The 16,274-nt window shown below is 53.2% G+C and overlaps 1 protein-coding gene across 1 annotated transcript in view; it reads right to left on the reverse strand.

The window, feature by feature from the left end:
• The window catches only part of NFAM1 (NFAT activating protein with ITAM motif 1), a 58,357-nt gene that overhangs the window by 24,711 nt on the left and 17,372 nt on the right, over window positions 1–16,274 (reverse strand). Inside the window, exon 2 of the mRNA XM_066361279.1 lies at window positions 9,426–9,573. Coding sequence (XP_066217376.1) covers window positions 9,426–9,525 — 100 coding nt within the window. The 5' untranslated portion in view covers window positions 9,526–9,573. The remainder of the gene's footprint in view (window positions 1–9,425; window positions 9,574–16,274) is intronic.

The following is a 16,274-nucleotide window of genomic DNA, read 5'->3' on the forward strand; positions in this document are numbered from 1 at the left end:
GGCCCTCCAGGCTCTTGAGCCTTTGCCCATGCTAGTCCCACTATTCAGAATGCCCTCTGGCTTCCTTCTTGTCCCTGAGCTTCAGGATCGTCCCCTCAGTCTGAAGGACTCGCTCACCTCCTCCCTGAGCCGGTCCTGGGTACTTGGCTCCCCTTGCACAGTGCAGACTCTCAGCATCCCTGTTTAGCCATATGATGATAGAATCTAACGTCACTGGGCACATTCCCCTTTTGCAGACAGGAAAACCGAGGCTCAGAGAAAGAAAAAGCTTTACCTAAGCAGCACAGCTAGTCAGGGGTAGAGGTGGGATTTTAAGTGGGGTCCCTCTGGATCCTTAACCCCATATTCTTAACCACTATTCTATGCTACAATTTTAAAATCTCAAAGCAAGCAAAAGAAAATACTTCTCAAATGAATGAACTGTACTCTTTCAAAGGGAGCTAAAAAGTCAGAGGCCATTTTTCTAGAATTGGGTCATTTAATAGACATGTCCAGCAGCTCATAGGATTCTAGGGACAATGGTACTCAGCATTGACCTGGCAGTATTAGGGGGTAGCTACTGTTGCCCAGCTCAAGCTGGGCTTGGGGCTCCCAGAGCAAAGCTGGTGGTGCCATGAGTCTGCTACGGGTTGGTCCTGTGGTGGGGCCAGCCAGCATCCCTCCCTGCAATGGCACCCCCCACCTCCAGAATCTGGCAGTGTCACCATCTCTCCCCTCCCTCCTCACTCCCTTCTGCTGCCCTAGCCTTGTAGCTGTCTCTCCCCCACCGCCCCAACTGCTGGTCGAGGCCTTGGCTCCAGGTCCCCCTCTCCCTGGAACTCAATACCTTCTCTCTTTTTTTAAATTTTTTCATTGATTGATTTTAGAGAGAGAGAGGAAGGGAAAGAGAGACAGAAACATTGATCTGTTCTTATATGTGCCCTGACCAGGGATCGAACTGGCGACCTTTGTGTATCCAGACAATACTCTAACCAACTGAGCTATCCAGCCAGGGTTCAATCCCTTCTATGGCGCTGAGTACCAGCCTGGTCAGCCAAGGGTGTGAGAACCCAGATGTGCTGATCAAATGTGTCCATTCCAACTAAGGTCGATTTTAAAGAAAAAAAACCAAACTTTGATTCTCCAGCTGCAGAAGAAAGCAGCTCCACGGTCTTTATTTCAGGCATGGAGCTTTGCCCTCTCATTTAATTCTGGCATCTCTGGAGCCAGGTCTGCTGGGAAGACACAGGTGTGGGGCTGCTGGTTTTATCACAGAGCTCTGGCCATTTGCCTGCACACGAATGCCAGGATGCCACAGAACAACGGTGAGTCCTTTAGGACACATGCATCAAATGTGACAGCGCGTGGCCAAGTGGCTGATTGGGGAGACACGTGCAGCAGGCGTTGGAAGGCAACCTTTGAACAGAGCGTGTGTGTTGCGGAAGCTTTTAGAGCCGATGCCCTCAGAACACTGCCACCCAACTGGCTGTCACATCTTTCAACACCTCCGAATTAGGGAGAAATGCCCACGGATGTGGCTTGCCTCAGGGCCACTTCCACAGCCTGCCCACAGTTCTCACGCCTCCAGACTTTGGACCTTGGGTGCACACTGGCCACGCGGGGACACAAACCAAGTGCAGAGGTCAAATGTTTGGTCTCAGAGACGTTAAAGTTTCACAGTGTTAACTGCTATTTTCATAGCAGGCACCTCCCTTTCAGCTGGGTTTGAAAGGCAAGCTGCTCAAACTTTGGTGGGTGTGGTGTGGTGGCGGCGCCATCCATAGGAGACTGTATCTCCCTCTGCCACCCCTCTACCCTTCAAGGACATCAGCATGGGGTGGAGGTGATGTTAGGGCCAAAAGGGTGGGGTGGGGGTTCTGCTCCTTGTCTCTGAAGGGGAGTGGGGGAATGGGAAGAGGGGAATAGACCCCTCCGGGGTACCCCCTGGGGTGTGTGCCTACCTAGAGCCCCACCAGGGAGGGCCAGACTCCCAGAATGAGAGCTGGAAAGTGGTGGGATAAAGGAAGGTTCAGAGCTGCACAAACCCAGAGGAGGGGCCCCAGCCAGCTGGGGCGCAACCCTTAGACTGGGCCCTTGCTTGTTTTTTAAATTATAATTCTTCAGGTCCACCCCCTCCTTCAGCATTTTTAAAGTGAAATGTGTTCACTATAGAAATTCTCGACACCACAGAAGGATCAAGAAGAACGTGCAACTCGCCTGCAGTCCTGCCTCCCTGACATCGCAGCTGGGAGCATGTGATCTTTCCTCCCCAGCTCTTTACCAAGCCGAACTTTGAAGGGAGAGTAGGAGGCAGCCAGGTGGGGGTGGGGGTGCAGAGAGGGGGTTTAAGCACAAGAAAGCTCTTAGGGGAAGCTTTCAGAAGTCTTGCAACAGGCTACTGAGTGGGAAGACTCAAGAGCCTGGTGGAGTTCAAGAAAGTGTTTCAGGGGAGAGAGGTCAAGGGGAGGGAGAGACAGAGGACCCAGTGCTGTCCTGGAAACCAGGGAGAGCCTCTGTGAGTCTAATTGGGCAGTAACATGATCACATTTCCTGTAACAAGGTGACAACAGAAATATTATAGACTTCCAGTCTTCCTCAGCTGCCTAAAACCCTCACATTAGTGATTCATTCTGTGGGATTTGGTCCCCCTTCCCCCTCCAGCTTCCTTTTAAAATATAAATGCTTCTAGCTGTCAATACACTAACTCCTTCCTGTGGACACTTCACCAGATCACTTTTATCCTGACTCTTCTTAAATCTCTACCTCCCCAAAGATCCTGTACCCTGTGGGCACAAAATCACTCATTGCCCTCCACCCTCCCATCCTCTCCTTCCAGCTCCTCCAATCCGCCAGCCCAACCCTGCCTCCTGTCCAGGCTCCCCCCCCCCCAACGCAGCAGGAGGTCAATGGAGAGACCCAGGTCACTAAGCTGTGGCTCCTGCGGTTTCTGGCCTTGACACTGACCCTGCAGAGGCCTCTCTCTCTTTGACCTTCCCTCCTCCTTCTAAGACTCCCCCAGCCCATACCTTCTCTCTTTGCCCTTTCTCTGTTTTTTTTCCCCTTTTATTTAGTGAGAGGAGGGGAGGCAGAGATAGATTCCTGCATCGCCCAGATTGACCAGGATCCACCCAGCAAGCCCACTAAGGGGTGATGCTCTGCCCATCTGGAGCCCTTGCTCCATTGCAACCGGAGCTATTTTTTAGTGCCTGAGGCAGAGGCCATGGAGCCATCCTCAGGACCCAGGGCCAACTCACTCTAATAGAGCCATGGCTACAAGAGGGGAGGAGAGAGAGAGAAAGAAAGAGAAGTGAGAGGGGGAGGGGTAGAGAAGCAAATGGTCACTTCTCCTGTGTGCCCTGACTGGGAATAAAATCTGGAATATCCACACGCCGGGCCGACACTCTACCAGTGAGCCAACCAGCCAGGGCCTTTCTGGCTTTTCTTACACAGCCATCTCTTAAGATTGGGTACTTATTCCTTGACTCTGTCTGTACTCTCACCTGCCCCAGGTGAGCTCAAACATGCCCCCCCCCTCTGGGCTTCTGTACACTCAGAACCACAGGTGAACACCCTGGGGGGTAGGGTCGGCTATTGGGTTTGTCAGTGGGACAGTAGGCAGAGAAGGTAGCAAAGTTTAACCTTGAGGGACTGACAGGACAGGTTGGAGTCACCAGGTGGGCAAAATGCAAGGACACCTTTCAGACAAACTGAGCAGTAGGAGCAAAGGCTCAGGGGCAGGTGGTCCTCCAGCATGGCTCAAAAGTGGGGGTGCGAGCGGGGGCAGCAGCCTGAGAGGAAGGGGGTTATCTAAACGCACTGCAGTGAGAACCCAGCTGATGGTGGTGATGCTGCCCGCAGCTGTGTGGCATGGACCCACTGGGGATCACCCTTATATGTACAGCTGTCTTTCATGCCCCTAGCTTTTTAGGACAAGGTCCAAGAAGAGGAGGTGCTAATTCAAAGGGTATACATGTTTTAAATTTTAATATGTGTTGCCAAGGACCTGAAGAAATGTGACCTTGACCCTATGACAAGTGCTGTAAGGAGTACCTTCCCTGCCCTTGGGCTTGGGCTGCGCTCACTCGGAGTCTCTTTCCCCTGACCCACCAGTAAGTAGCAAGGAGGGATCCTGCCCTGAACCTCAGAGGGGTTCAAGCTCTGGCCTTACCCTTTCTCCAGCACAGCCTCCACAGTCCTGGGGCAAGAGGGGAGCAGATGCTGGCCAGACCCACCACACTATCTTGTCCCCACAGTCTAGGCCCCACCAACCCTCCCTCAAGAGTCTCAAAGCGTCCTAAATGTAACTTCCTGATGCTGCTGGCCAGAGGCCAACACAGGAGAGAGCTAAGAACCACAACAGGGAAGCAGGGACTCAGAATGGTCAGGTGACTTAGCCTATGTCTCCTAGGACTCAAATGCTGGCCTGTCAGACTGTCCTCACCTGGCGGCCAGGAGCTTCATCTGCCGAGTTCACATCTACTTCCTCCTCCCTCTCCCTCCCCCTCCAGGCTCATCCCGGTTGCCCCTTCCCTTCCTCTGTCTTGGACCCCCATCTCAGTGTCTGACACCTACACTCCCACTACAGTGAGGCCCCGCCTAGGTCCACCTGAGCAAGGGAGCAGGCGGAGGGTGAGGGTGGGAGGTGGGGGTGGGGGGTAGCCCCTGTTTCCAGGTCCAGGTCCACCCGCCCCCCCACGTCCACTCTCTCATTCACCAGACATGGGGTCTGGTTTCTCAACCTGTGCTGAGAGGAGTCTAAGGCTCGGGGAGACCAGGAGGCTCCACCAGGACTACCCCCGGACCCTGGGCACCTCTCCTGGTGGCATCAAGTCTCAACCACTGCTGGGTTGTGTCTAGTGGAGGTGCTAAAATTATCCTGTTATTGTTCATGTTTCCTGGGCAACCCTAGTGCCAGCAGCATGCCGGGCCCTCCTCCTGCCCTCCTGAAGCTCATAGTCCACACGGGGAAGCAGACAGCCTGGCGAGAAGCAGCCTCTGTGGGAACATGGCCCTGGAGGCACCAAACACACATGTCCCTGGAGCCCACAGGCAACCATTCACAGCCCCAGACGGGAAGCACCTGAAACGTCTGTCATAACTAAATAAATTGCAGTATATTCTTCACTGGGACATTTCACACAGGGGTTGACAAACGTGTTCTGTAAAGGGCCAGATAGTAAATATTTTATGCTTTGTGGGCCATATGGTCTCTATCACAAAGACTCAACTCCACCATCATAGGGCAACAGCAGCCATAGATGATTTATGGATGATTATGTGTGGCTCTGTTCCAATAAAACTTTATTTATGGACATGGAAATTTGAATATTGTATAATCTTCACGTGTCATGACATAGTCTTCTGATATTTTTTTCCCTTCATCATTAAAAATTTTTAAAAACCATTCATAGCTCATGGGCCATACAAAAAGGCCATGAGCTGGATTTAGCCCAGGGGCTGTGGTTTGCAACCCCTGCTCTCTAGCAACAAAAACAAACAAATTTCAGCCACACCATCAACTGGATACATCTTCAAAAACATAACACTGAGGCCCTGGCCGGTTAGCTCAGTCAGAATGTCATCCCAAAATGCCACGGTTGCATGTTCAATCCCCGGACAGGGCACATACAGAAAGCAACCAATCAGTGCACAACTAATTGGAACAACAAATAAATGTTTCTCTTTCCCTCTCTCTCTCTCCCCCTCTTCCTCTCTCTGTCTCTCTAAAACCAATCAATTAAAAAGAACAAAAATATAACATTGAATGAAAAAACAGGTCACAAAAGAAGATACACAGTATCATTCTGATTTTGCATGCAAAGGTAAAAAACAGGCAAGACTATATCGCAGGGACCCATAGTAAAGGAGAGATGGGGTGTCCTGGGAGGTACAGGGGCTCTCAGGCGTGGAATGCTCTTTGTCTTGAGCTGGATGGTAGTCACACAGGACTTTATTTTATTAAATTTATTGTACTTCTGTACGTGTATTACATTTCACAACTCAAAAGGAGAAAGCAGTGACAATAGGACCTATAGGAGCAGCGTCTGAACCCTACCTGACAGGCATTTATAATCCACTTGAAATTACAGCCCAGTGGGAACCATCACCCACTGCTCTGCTGAGAGCTGCTCCTCTCCCTCCAGTCAAACTGAGCCTCTCGTGTTCCCTCCCAGGCTCTGCCTTCTGGCCTCGAAGCCTTTATCCATGCTGGGCTGGCCACCCACCCACCTGCTCTCTCTCCACCCCTGCACGCTCCATTGCCCTCTCCAACACTCCCCCTGCCCCACCTCCCATGGAGAGGTGCTTTTCCTCTGCCCACCTCCAAAGCTCTTTATTGGGATTAGACAAAGATGAAAAGCGGAGGCTAATCCTGACAGAGGCCAGAGCGTTGAGAAGGAAGGCAGGAGGTTCCTGAATGGTCTTTTGGACATCAAAGGGAACGATGACACCTGAGTCCTGAGCAAACGGGGGAGGGGAGGCCAACCTGCATCAGGAACTCCTGCCGCTCGCTGGTCAGGGGTCATGTTCTACAGGAGAATTTCATGGTTTCCAACAGTCTGAAAATGAAGACTGTGCTATTCACCTCTAGGTCCCTCCAGTGTCTAGAATTGGTCCTCTTCAGTGGACATTTGAGAAATAAACACAGTCCAGAGTTCTGAAAAGGCCAGGAAGAGGAAGGGGACTGACATTTGTAGAGGACATTGAAGTTCAGAAAGGTTAAGTAACTTGCCTGAGCTCACACAGCAGTTAATAGAAGAAGGCAGGACTTGAACCTGGTTTGCCTGGCCCCAGAGCCCTTGGAGGTCACTGAGGCCTGGCGGAAACAGGGCTAAAGCAGGTGTTCGGGCTTAGGTGCTCCACCTTTGGGAGAGCAGTTGCCCCTGAGACTGCAGGTGCCTGCCGGGCCCTCTGAGCAAAGGGGAGTTTGCAGAGGGCTCAGGAGAGCAGAAGAAAGCAGCAGGCTTAAGTCCCGGGTCACAACAGGAGGGCAAGAGTTAGCCTGACCTGTGGTGGCGCAGTGGATAAAGCGTCGACCTGGAAATGCTGAGGTCGCCGGTTTGAAACCCTGGGCTTGCCTGGTCAAGGTACATATGGGAATTGATGCTTCCAGCTCCTCCCCCCTTCTCTCTCTCTGTCTCTCTCTCCTCTCTCTCTTTCTCCCTCTTTCTAAAAATGAATATAAAAATAAAATAAAAAAAGGAGGGCAAGAGTTGGGAGCAAGAGAGGTACCAAGATGCCATCGTAGGGTGTGCTAGAAACCACTAGAAAGGTTGGAGTGACCCCAAGGAACCCAGGGCTCACCCAGGTATGAAGCTGGTCAGCTGAATCTCATATGTTTTGATTGGCTCTGCTAGCTAGCAGGTGCTGACTCTCTGAGCCCTAACCACGTGCCTTAACCGCTCTGTCCTAGGACATGGTAGAAAGCAGGCACTACTACCATACCCATTTAACAGATTGAGACACTGCAGCATTAAGAACCTGCCCAGGGTGCCAGGGCAAGTTGCAGAATTGATCCAAACTCAGGCTGATTGCTCCTGGCCTGCCCTCAACCCTGTATCATATGCCACCGGTCAGGGAAACGGTGCACTGACCCTGGGCTCCCATGACCACACTCCCCAAGGTCCCTGGGGACACAGTTGAAGGGTGAGGGCTGGGCCTTGGTGCTGGCAGTTGTTGGAGCTGGTTGCCCCAGGCTGACGGCTAAAGGCAGGATTCCTTCATCAAACCCTCACAGCTCAGAGACAAGGTGGGGAGAAGCATGGAGCGGCAGAGACAGAAGTGCAGGGGCAGCCCAGGAGCAATGAGGTGCTGCTGTCTGCTGCTCCGGAGGTTCCAGGACACCACAGGCAGGATTTCAGCTCTTGTGAAAGAGCAGACTTTCTCTTTTTACAACGTTTGCAGCAACACAGGGGGAAATCTGTTGTTTGTTTGCAGTCAAGATGGTTACAAAATCACTGTTCACAGCAGCACCGGCAAAGTCTCTTCCACTATTTCTAGGATGTGTTGGGTCCCTTTTGGAGAGGAGGGACTACACAAAGAGAAATGATGGGAACTTGAGGAAATTAAGTTAAAAATGACTAAGGTTGAGTCCAAACGCATAGTCTCCAACAAGCTGCATTTTCTCAAGTCACTTTTGCACTGTCCCGTCTCTCAAGGACGGGAGGGGGTGGGAGGTAACTAAACTCAAGGCGAATGTCACCAGGGGCCCAGACTTCGACACCGGGGTAGGTACCACACATTCAGCTTTTCTCTCCCTGGGATGGGGGCAGGGGTTCCTTGAAAAATGTTCTTTACAGAGAAAGGCGAGAAGAACTCCAGATCCCACTCCTGAGGGTTCCAGGTCAGGGCTCAGGCTGACCTGGGACTGAACCTGACCTCTACTCACCTTCTAAGCCTTGGACAAGCTACCTGGACTCCCTGAGTCTCCATTTCCCTAACCCTAAGTAATACCGGTAGAGACAGCACCCCAGCAGTGCCTCCAGGGGCGCTGAGTGTCAGTGTGTGTGTGAAGCTCAAAGAGGCTGGTTCATGAAAATAACAGCTGTTACTGATCATGGTATAAACGAGAGACAGAGGATGAGGCAGAGTGGGGCAGCTCCTGGAAGCCTCCTCAAAGTCTGGCTCAAGAGGAAGAACTGCCCCAGCCTGCACAGCAAGGGGTGGGAGGATCCTCGGTCAATGCTGTCCAGAAAAAGACTGAGCATCAGGGACCCCAGGATGGGCATCCCTAGTGAGACACACTCCTGGGGGCTCCCTGGCCTGGATGAACTCACCCCAAAGCCACCCAGCCCAGGTCGTGGCTTGGACCCAGGCTACCCAGCTTCCAAAGGGGCCTGGCACCAGGAACAGGACACAGCGTCGGCCCCCAGAAAAACCTAGCTCCCACTGTAAAATAATGATGTGGCATCTGGTTATATTTCAGAAAGTGGGTGGTGCCATCCTTTCTGGTGGTGACAATGACAGTTTTATGTTCTAGGTTACAGTCTTGGTGGCCAGCTGCTCCCCCCCCCACACACACACATATACACACAACATGAGCAACAATACCCAGGGTGGCTCTGCCACTTGGTAGGTTCAATGCCCTCCTCCTACCTTAGATTCCCTGGGGATGAGCTGCCCCTTCCCATTGACCCTGCATCCAACTCCAGTGCCGCCTGGCTGCAGCACTACCTGCCCACCTGGTGTAAGGGCCAGGAGGTTGGCTGTGCTGGGAGGAAGGCTGTTACAGCATCGAGAGGGGAGCGCTGCCCCCACCTCATCAAAAGCCACCTTGGCGAGGCATTAGCTAAACATCTCCTGCTCCCTGAAGGCTTCCCCTGTGAAGTCTGCAATGTTCAAACGCAACCAGTAAATCCCCCCGAGACGGGAATTAGCTGCACGGGCAGCGGCTGGATGAAAGCTGCTCTGATGTGCAGAGCCAGCAAGCACTCCAGAAGACAGCGTACCTGTGAGCTGCAGGGTCCAGGGGGACAGGAGGAAGCCCAGGAACCAGGGGGCTGTGAGGCGGCCCGGCGGGGCCCACCACCGCAGAGGCTGGCTCTTCATCTCTTCATCGGGGCTTCCTGGTCAGTGTCTCTCCTTCCCCTTTAGTTCCTGGGAGGGGACAGAGAGCCTGCTGGTAGCCACAGTTCCCCTTCGTGTCCCCACCAAGCTCCTCCCTGGCTACCCTCTGCTTCCTCAAGGCCTCACGGGGCCAGCTCCTCTCAGCAACTCTGGACTTCCGGCTCAAGTAGTGGCACAGCTGCAGGCGGGGGGCCAGGTGAGGCCCTGGGGCTCTCTCCTGCAGAAGAGCTGGGCAGGGCTTGGGTCTCCAGTCCACCGAGTGGGGGGTTTCTCATCGCTCCTGACCCCTTTCCAGCCAGTGGCCAGCCTGAAAGACTCTGGTTACTGATGCAGCACAGACTTCTATGAGTAACTACAGGGCTTGGTTTAGTTGCTCACTCCTGAAACTTTTTAAATGCCCACGTTCATGCAAACTTCCCCTTGGGAAAAACTCAGAGCAGGGTTTGGGATGGGGATGCAGTGAGTGGGAGAATCCAGGAAGGGGCAGCTGCGTGATAGAGGAGAAGCAGGCAGTTAGGATGAGGGCAGGAGCCCCACTTTCCCAGATCCAGACGGTGCCACAGCTGGTCATTAACCTGTCAAGGGCCACCCGGGGTCCCCACAGAGGCCCAGAGGATGCCTTCTCTCCAGCCTACCTCAAATGTCTTTCCTACCTGTGGCCCCCCTAAGCCTGAACACACCCTTCCTCCGCCAAGAGACACATAAACTGCTTCCCTACCTGGCCCCACCTGACATCCCCATCCTTACACTCAGCAGGCACAGACCCAGAGCCTTTTGCCCTTAGCTCTCTGGAGCCCGGCACTGGGCTGACCCCAGTGGATGGAGGAGGAGTCAGGTACCTCTCTACATGTCTGGAGTGGCAGAAGGGGTAGGGTGGTAGTGGTGGTGAGGGACCCAGCAGCTGGCACTTGGAGGAAGCAGGGGCGAGGGTGGTTGAGTTTCAGCACGTGCTGGGCACTTCACCTCCTTTCTCCATTAACCAAGATAAATGTTATTGCCCCTACTGTACAAAGGAGAAAACTATGTCCCCAAGAGGCAAAGCAACTTGCCCAAGATCAGCCCAGGTGTGCCGGGCTGGCACTTAACGCCCAGCTGTGTGAAGCCCAAGCCTTACCTTTCCCTCCCACTGCAGCCCCCAATGACTGGCCCAGTTCCAGTCCTTTGAGCAAGCTTTTCCCCTCCCCCGCTTGCTTTGCACAAGAATGATGAAAGCCAGAAGACGGTTCTCAGCCACACTGGGAGTGCTGGGAGGACATCGGGAAGGAGCAGGGATGCCCACCAGGTGAGGAAGACATATGAATGCAAGACCGTTCCTCCCGGCTGGGGCCCAGGGGGACCCCAGCGGTATTGGCTGTTGATCCATCATGATGATACATGATCACACACGTCGCAGTGAGACACAGATAATCTGCTTCACGCTGCTTCTGAGCTCCTGGGGGGAGCAGGTTGTCTAAGCACCTCGATGCCATGGTGATAGACGTCATGTTAATGCCTCAGTGCACAGAGGGAGCATTTTAAAGGCATCGGTCTGTGCCTCTAGAAGTCTCTTTATGACTTGGCATCAGGAGGTGGCCAAGTGCCAGGCTGCCTCAGAACACTGACACGGGCACCAGCTCTGCTCCTGCTTATCCCCACTGCACCGACACCGCTCCGCCTGCCCCCCCTACACACAGCCCCTGGGCCACCTCACACCTCAGCCCTGCTCTAGCCTGCGGCCCTGGAGCCAGGGAGCTCTACCGCCTATGGGCCTGGGTCTTGCCTCTGGCCTGGTCCTACCTGGTACCTCCTGTTTGTCTTCCTCACATCTGACTCCCCTGCACCGAGCACAGAGCTGGCACCTAGTATGTGCTTATAAACACTGGTGCATGGCCTGATCAGGCGGTAGTGCAGTGGATAGAGCATCGGACTAGGATGCGGAGGACCCAGGTTCGAGACCCTGAGGTCGCCAGCTTCAGCGAGGGCTCATCTGGTTTGAGCAAAGCTTGGACCCAAGGTTGCTGACTCAAGCAAGGGGTCACTCGGTCTGCTGAAGGCCCATGGTTAAGGCACATATGAGAAAGCAATCAATGAACAACTAAGGTGTCACAACAAAAAACTGATGATTGATACTTCTCATCTCTCTCCGTTCCTGTCTGTCTGTCCCTATCTATCCCTCTCTCTAACTCTCTCTCTGTCTCTGTAAAAAAAACAAACACTGGTTCACGAATGGATGGGTTAGTAGGCATCAGGGGATAAGTGCCTTCTTCTTAGGCTTGCTGTGAATGTGGGCACCTAACATCAAGCCTAGCACAGAGTAGACTCCAGTCTGGCTTCAGTGGGATGGCAGGACCCCCTCCAGGCGGGCCTCTGGGTTGTACAGCATTGATGTGACTGGAGAAGAAGAGGCTTGGGTCACTGTTGAGTTTCTGATCCATTGGGAGCCATGCAGCCTCCGGGGAAGAGGCAACAATGGGCCTTGGACAGGAGCCAATATACGCCCAGGTTGTGCTGTTAGGGCCTCAGGAATCAAGGTGACAGTTGGATGAGGGAAAGGACAGCACATTTAGAAACCTCATTTTCTTTTTCAAAGATTTTATTTATTTATTTATTTAGTTAGTTAGTTAGTTCATTAGTTAGAGATAGAGACAGGAAGGGAGAGAGATGAGAAACATCAATTCTTTATTATAACTCCTTAGTTGTTCATTGACTGCTTCTCATACATGCCTTGACTGGGGGGCTACAGCCGAGTCAGTGACCTCTTGCTCAAGCCAGCGACCTTTGGGCTCACGCCAGAGACCATGGGGTCAAGTTGATGATCCCTCCACCCTCAAGCTGGTGAGCCCACACTCAACCTCAGGGTTTCAAAACTGGGACCTCAGCATCCCAGTTGACGCTCTCTCCATTGCGCCACGACCAGTCAGGCAGAAATCTTATTTGCATCAAAACTTTCCATCTCCTCTCACCCAAGTGGGTGCTGAACAGTGAACTTGCTGGACTTGGATCCACCAGAGTTTCCTCCCCATGCTTTTTGGCAAGAGCTGCGAATGAGCGGGTGGGAGGAGGGGCAGAGGACACAGACTCTGCTGGCAGAGGGAAGGGGGCTCGGCCTCCACAGCAGAGTCTGCAGATGAGGTCCCCAGGGGACCGCATGGTTCAGTGCTTGTTCTCATCTCGTCATCTCTCTCCCCACCCCCACCCCAGTCCATCCATCTGTCCATCCCTTCACATTTTGCTGAGCACCTGTTTGCAGCCAACAGCAGCCTCAGCAGAGGAGGAAGGAGGGGTAGACCCCCGCTTCGAGGAGCCCACATCAAGTATGGGAGCAGTAATCCAACATAACTGTGGCACCGAGCAACAATAGCACCTCAGAGCAGCTCCTAATGCCAGGCATTTTCAATTGACACATCAGTCTAACCCTCACTGCAGTCCCATAAGGTGGGTACGATAATCACTTCTATTTTACAGATGAGGACATTGAGGCACGGGGAAGTTAAAATAAAATTTGCCCAAGGTCACATGGCTAAGAAATGTGTCCAGGGAAAGTGACTCAGGATGGCCCCAGCCTCCGTGCTCCTAACCACTGGTCCAGCCCATCTCAATGGCAGAAGTGCATACCAAGCAAAGAGGAGGGCTTCATTGAGGAGGTGGCAGCTGAAGGAGGAGGAAATGGGGGCACACAGATATCCCTGTAGTCCTGAGGGGCTTCGCCCAAGTGAAGACTAACACTTTCCAAACTGGACCAGAATTACTAGCCTCTTTTTTTCAGTTTAGTTGCCACCTATGCTTATTAAGTGCCTACTATGTGCCATGCAGTGGAAGTGTGAAATTAAGTCATAGTTTTGCCCTCAAAGTGCTCCTATCTAGAGAGGAAAACAGACCCCTCCCCCGACAGGATTTTCACCTGCCCCAGGTGAGCCAAGGTGAGTGAGTGCCTGCGAGGCCCTGGCCTGGCTCTGGCCGCATTTGGTTCTGATGCTCAGGAGCTACCCACCTCCTCTGCATTTTCTCCCCAAGCTGCATGTTGAACTGTGGGCAGCAGACGCACAGGAAGCAGAAGTGCCTGGAAAGGGGACCACTCTCCTCCCTCCCCTGGCCATGGGAGGTCACTTCCTTCCTCCCCACAGACTCAATGCCAGGAGGAGCCCACTGGTTGGAGGGTGCCCCTCACAATGACCCTGGAGCCTGAAATCCACAGCGTCCCACTCCTCTGGTCTTCACAGTACCCCCGGCCCCGGGCTCCAGGATGGATTGACTGACTCCTTGTTTTCTTCCATCCTCTCCCTCAAGCGCCCTGCATTGGAGAGGGCCTGTGTGGAGGGCAGCCTTCCTCTCCTGCTATCAACACTGAGGTGTGCCTTCAGGGTCCCCCGTCTGCACCATATAGCAATGGGCCCTGCTGCTCTTGGGCAAGAGATCTGACCAGTAGGCCCAGGGGCATGATTCAGCCCCTGAGAACCAGCTGTGCCTCAGTTGAAGGAGACTCATCTAATCATGAACTGGGCTGGCCCACGGTGGTCTGGCTTTCTTTCTCATAAGGGAGTGAACTCTTTGTTACTAGAGGTGTGCAGACCCACCTGGAAGCCATCCACCCTGCCTACTGCTGGCAGATTCCTGCCTGGGCTGGAGGGATGACCTGGCCCATCTCTGAAGTCCCTTCTCAGCCCAAGCTGCCCTGTGTTTTCACCTGTTTTTTAAGTATTTGTTTCAGACCAGTATTGACCATTTCACATATTGACCACTTCAGTCCTCCCAGAAACTTGGGGGTAGAGGTGGGGTAGGTGTTACTGCTCCTAGTGTACAAATGAAGAAACTGAACTTCAGAGAGTGTAAGCCACCTGCCCAAAGCCACACAGCAAGTAAGCATTGGAACAAGCACCCGAGCTCCCATGACTGTGCTTTTAATCACTATGTTTCCCTGCAGTTCACTTGATTTTCCCAGCATGGCTGATACTATAACCTTCATCCTGCAGATTTAGTGACAGAGAAAAGTAGAGTAAGTCACCTGCTTGGGGTCATGGTGAGGAACAGAGGTCCAGGTTTTTCCTATTGGCTGTACCCCTAGAGTTAGATGAGACTTTCCTTGCTCACTTTGTTGTAGAGAAGCAGTAAGGACCTAGTGCCCCCTCCCCAGCCCCTGCCACACTGCAAACGATCCCGATGATCTGAAAAAACAAAGGTGGCCTTATTTCCCAACACTGATTGCATGTTCAACACTGCCATCACCTTGGTGGGTTTAGGCCCTTTGTACAACTGTGTCCCTGAGAGACAATCACCAGCCAGGAAGCCAATCACTGGAGTCTTCCATGGCAGGCGCTAGGATCTGGAAGGTCCTACACAAATAGTGTCACCCCCTTCACCTTCCTGCCACCACAAACTGTCCCTGGTAGTCCTGTGTCAATGGTGCCACCTGGTGGCCTGTGGAAACACCCTCAGCTGCGATGTCTTCCTGTCCATGTAACTTCTTCACCCTCTAGGGGTCTCTTGCTGCCCAGCAAGAGCAGGTCAGGGTTTGAGAGGCAACAGGACAGAGTGGAGGAGGGTGGCTCAGGGGCAGGCAGGGCTAGGAATATGCTTGCAGACTGTGAGAACGGAGAGCAGGACATGCCGGCTGTAGGACCCCAACATGCCTCTCTAATGTGTTTCCTGGGCACCTATAGGAGCGTCCTTCAGAGCATGCCCACTCTGTTCTAACAAGCTGCTGTGGCTGGGAACACTTATAAACTCCTCTTGAAGAATCTTCATCAAAAGCAGCTGGTTATTGGCCACCAGGCCAAATAGTCCCTCAGCCATGCAGTGACAACCATTTTGGGCAGGGCTCTCCATAGCGAGTTCAGCCAATTAAGGAAACAGGCTCCCAGGAGGCTAATTAAAGCATTATCACCCTTCACAGCTCTATGGTTCTCTGGGGGCAGAGGGCCATAGTACACTATGGGCAGAGGTGTGTATGTGGCAGTCACTAATTATGCAGATTCCTGGCCCCACCCCAGAGATTGGGCTCCAGGACATTTTGGGAGGCCAAGGGATCTGTATGTTAACAGGCCCTGGTTCTCCTGAGGTTCCCAAGGGGCTGTGGGCAGGGTGGTGGGCAGTTTGGCCACCAGCCAGGAGGAGCCCTTCAGCCCTTCAAAGAGATTTTGTTCTCCCTCCCTCCTGTTACTCCTTCCCCTTCCTCCTCCCTCCTTCCCACCTTGGAAGGCCAGTGCGTGTCCAGGGACCCTAGAGTAAGGCCCTTGGGTTGCACCTCATCTCCGAAGCCAACGGGGGCAGTATCCTCAGCTACAACACGAAAAAGGTGAACACCGCCTTGCACGGTGGATTTGATGAACAGTTGGAGTAATAGAGATGAAAGCCTTTTGCAAAGAATAAGATGTTGGTTGAAAGTAGCTGTTCTGCCACAAACCTTTGCTGAGGGTCTCGCTCTGTAGGTCCCCTTCCAAGGGGCTCAGGGGATTTGCAGAGAACAAGGGTCCAGCAAGGGGAGATGGGGCCGGTACAGACCCCAAGGGTGTGTGGTAATCCACAGATGAGGAGACCTGTGGAGGGCGACGGGTCTGGGACATTTGGGAAGGGTGGGGAGTGGGACCTGGAGGAGGGGCAGGAGAGGGAAGACCAACAGCCAGTATGGAGTCTGGTCTTGGATCTGATTCCTGTTAGAGGTGGGGTGCAGGGGGCTGAGTGGCAGTGGGGGATTCTCCCCAGGGACTCTCCCACCAGCTCAGGGTGCCTCCTCAGGAAAGCTCACTCGCCTCTCC

Source organism: Saccopteryx leptura, chromosome 1, assembly GCF_036850995.1.
Source record: "Saccopteryx leptura isolate mSacLep1 chromosome 1, mSacLep1_pri_phased_curated, whole genome shotgun sequence".
NCBI classification, from domain to species: Eukaryota; Metazoa; Chordata; class Mammalia; order Chiroptera; family Emballonuridae; genus Saccopteryx; species Saccopteryx leptura.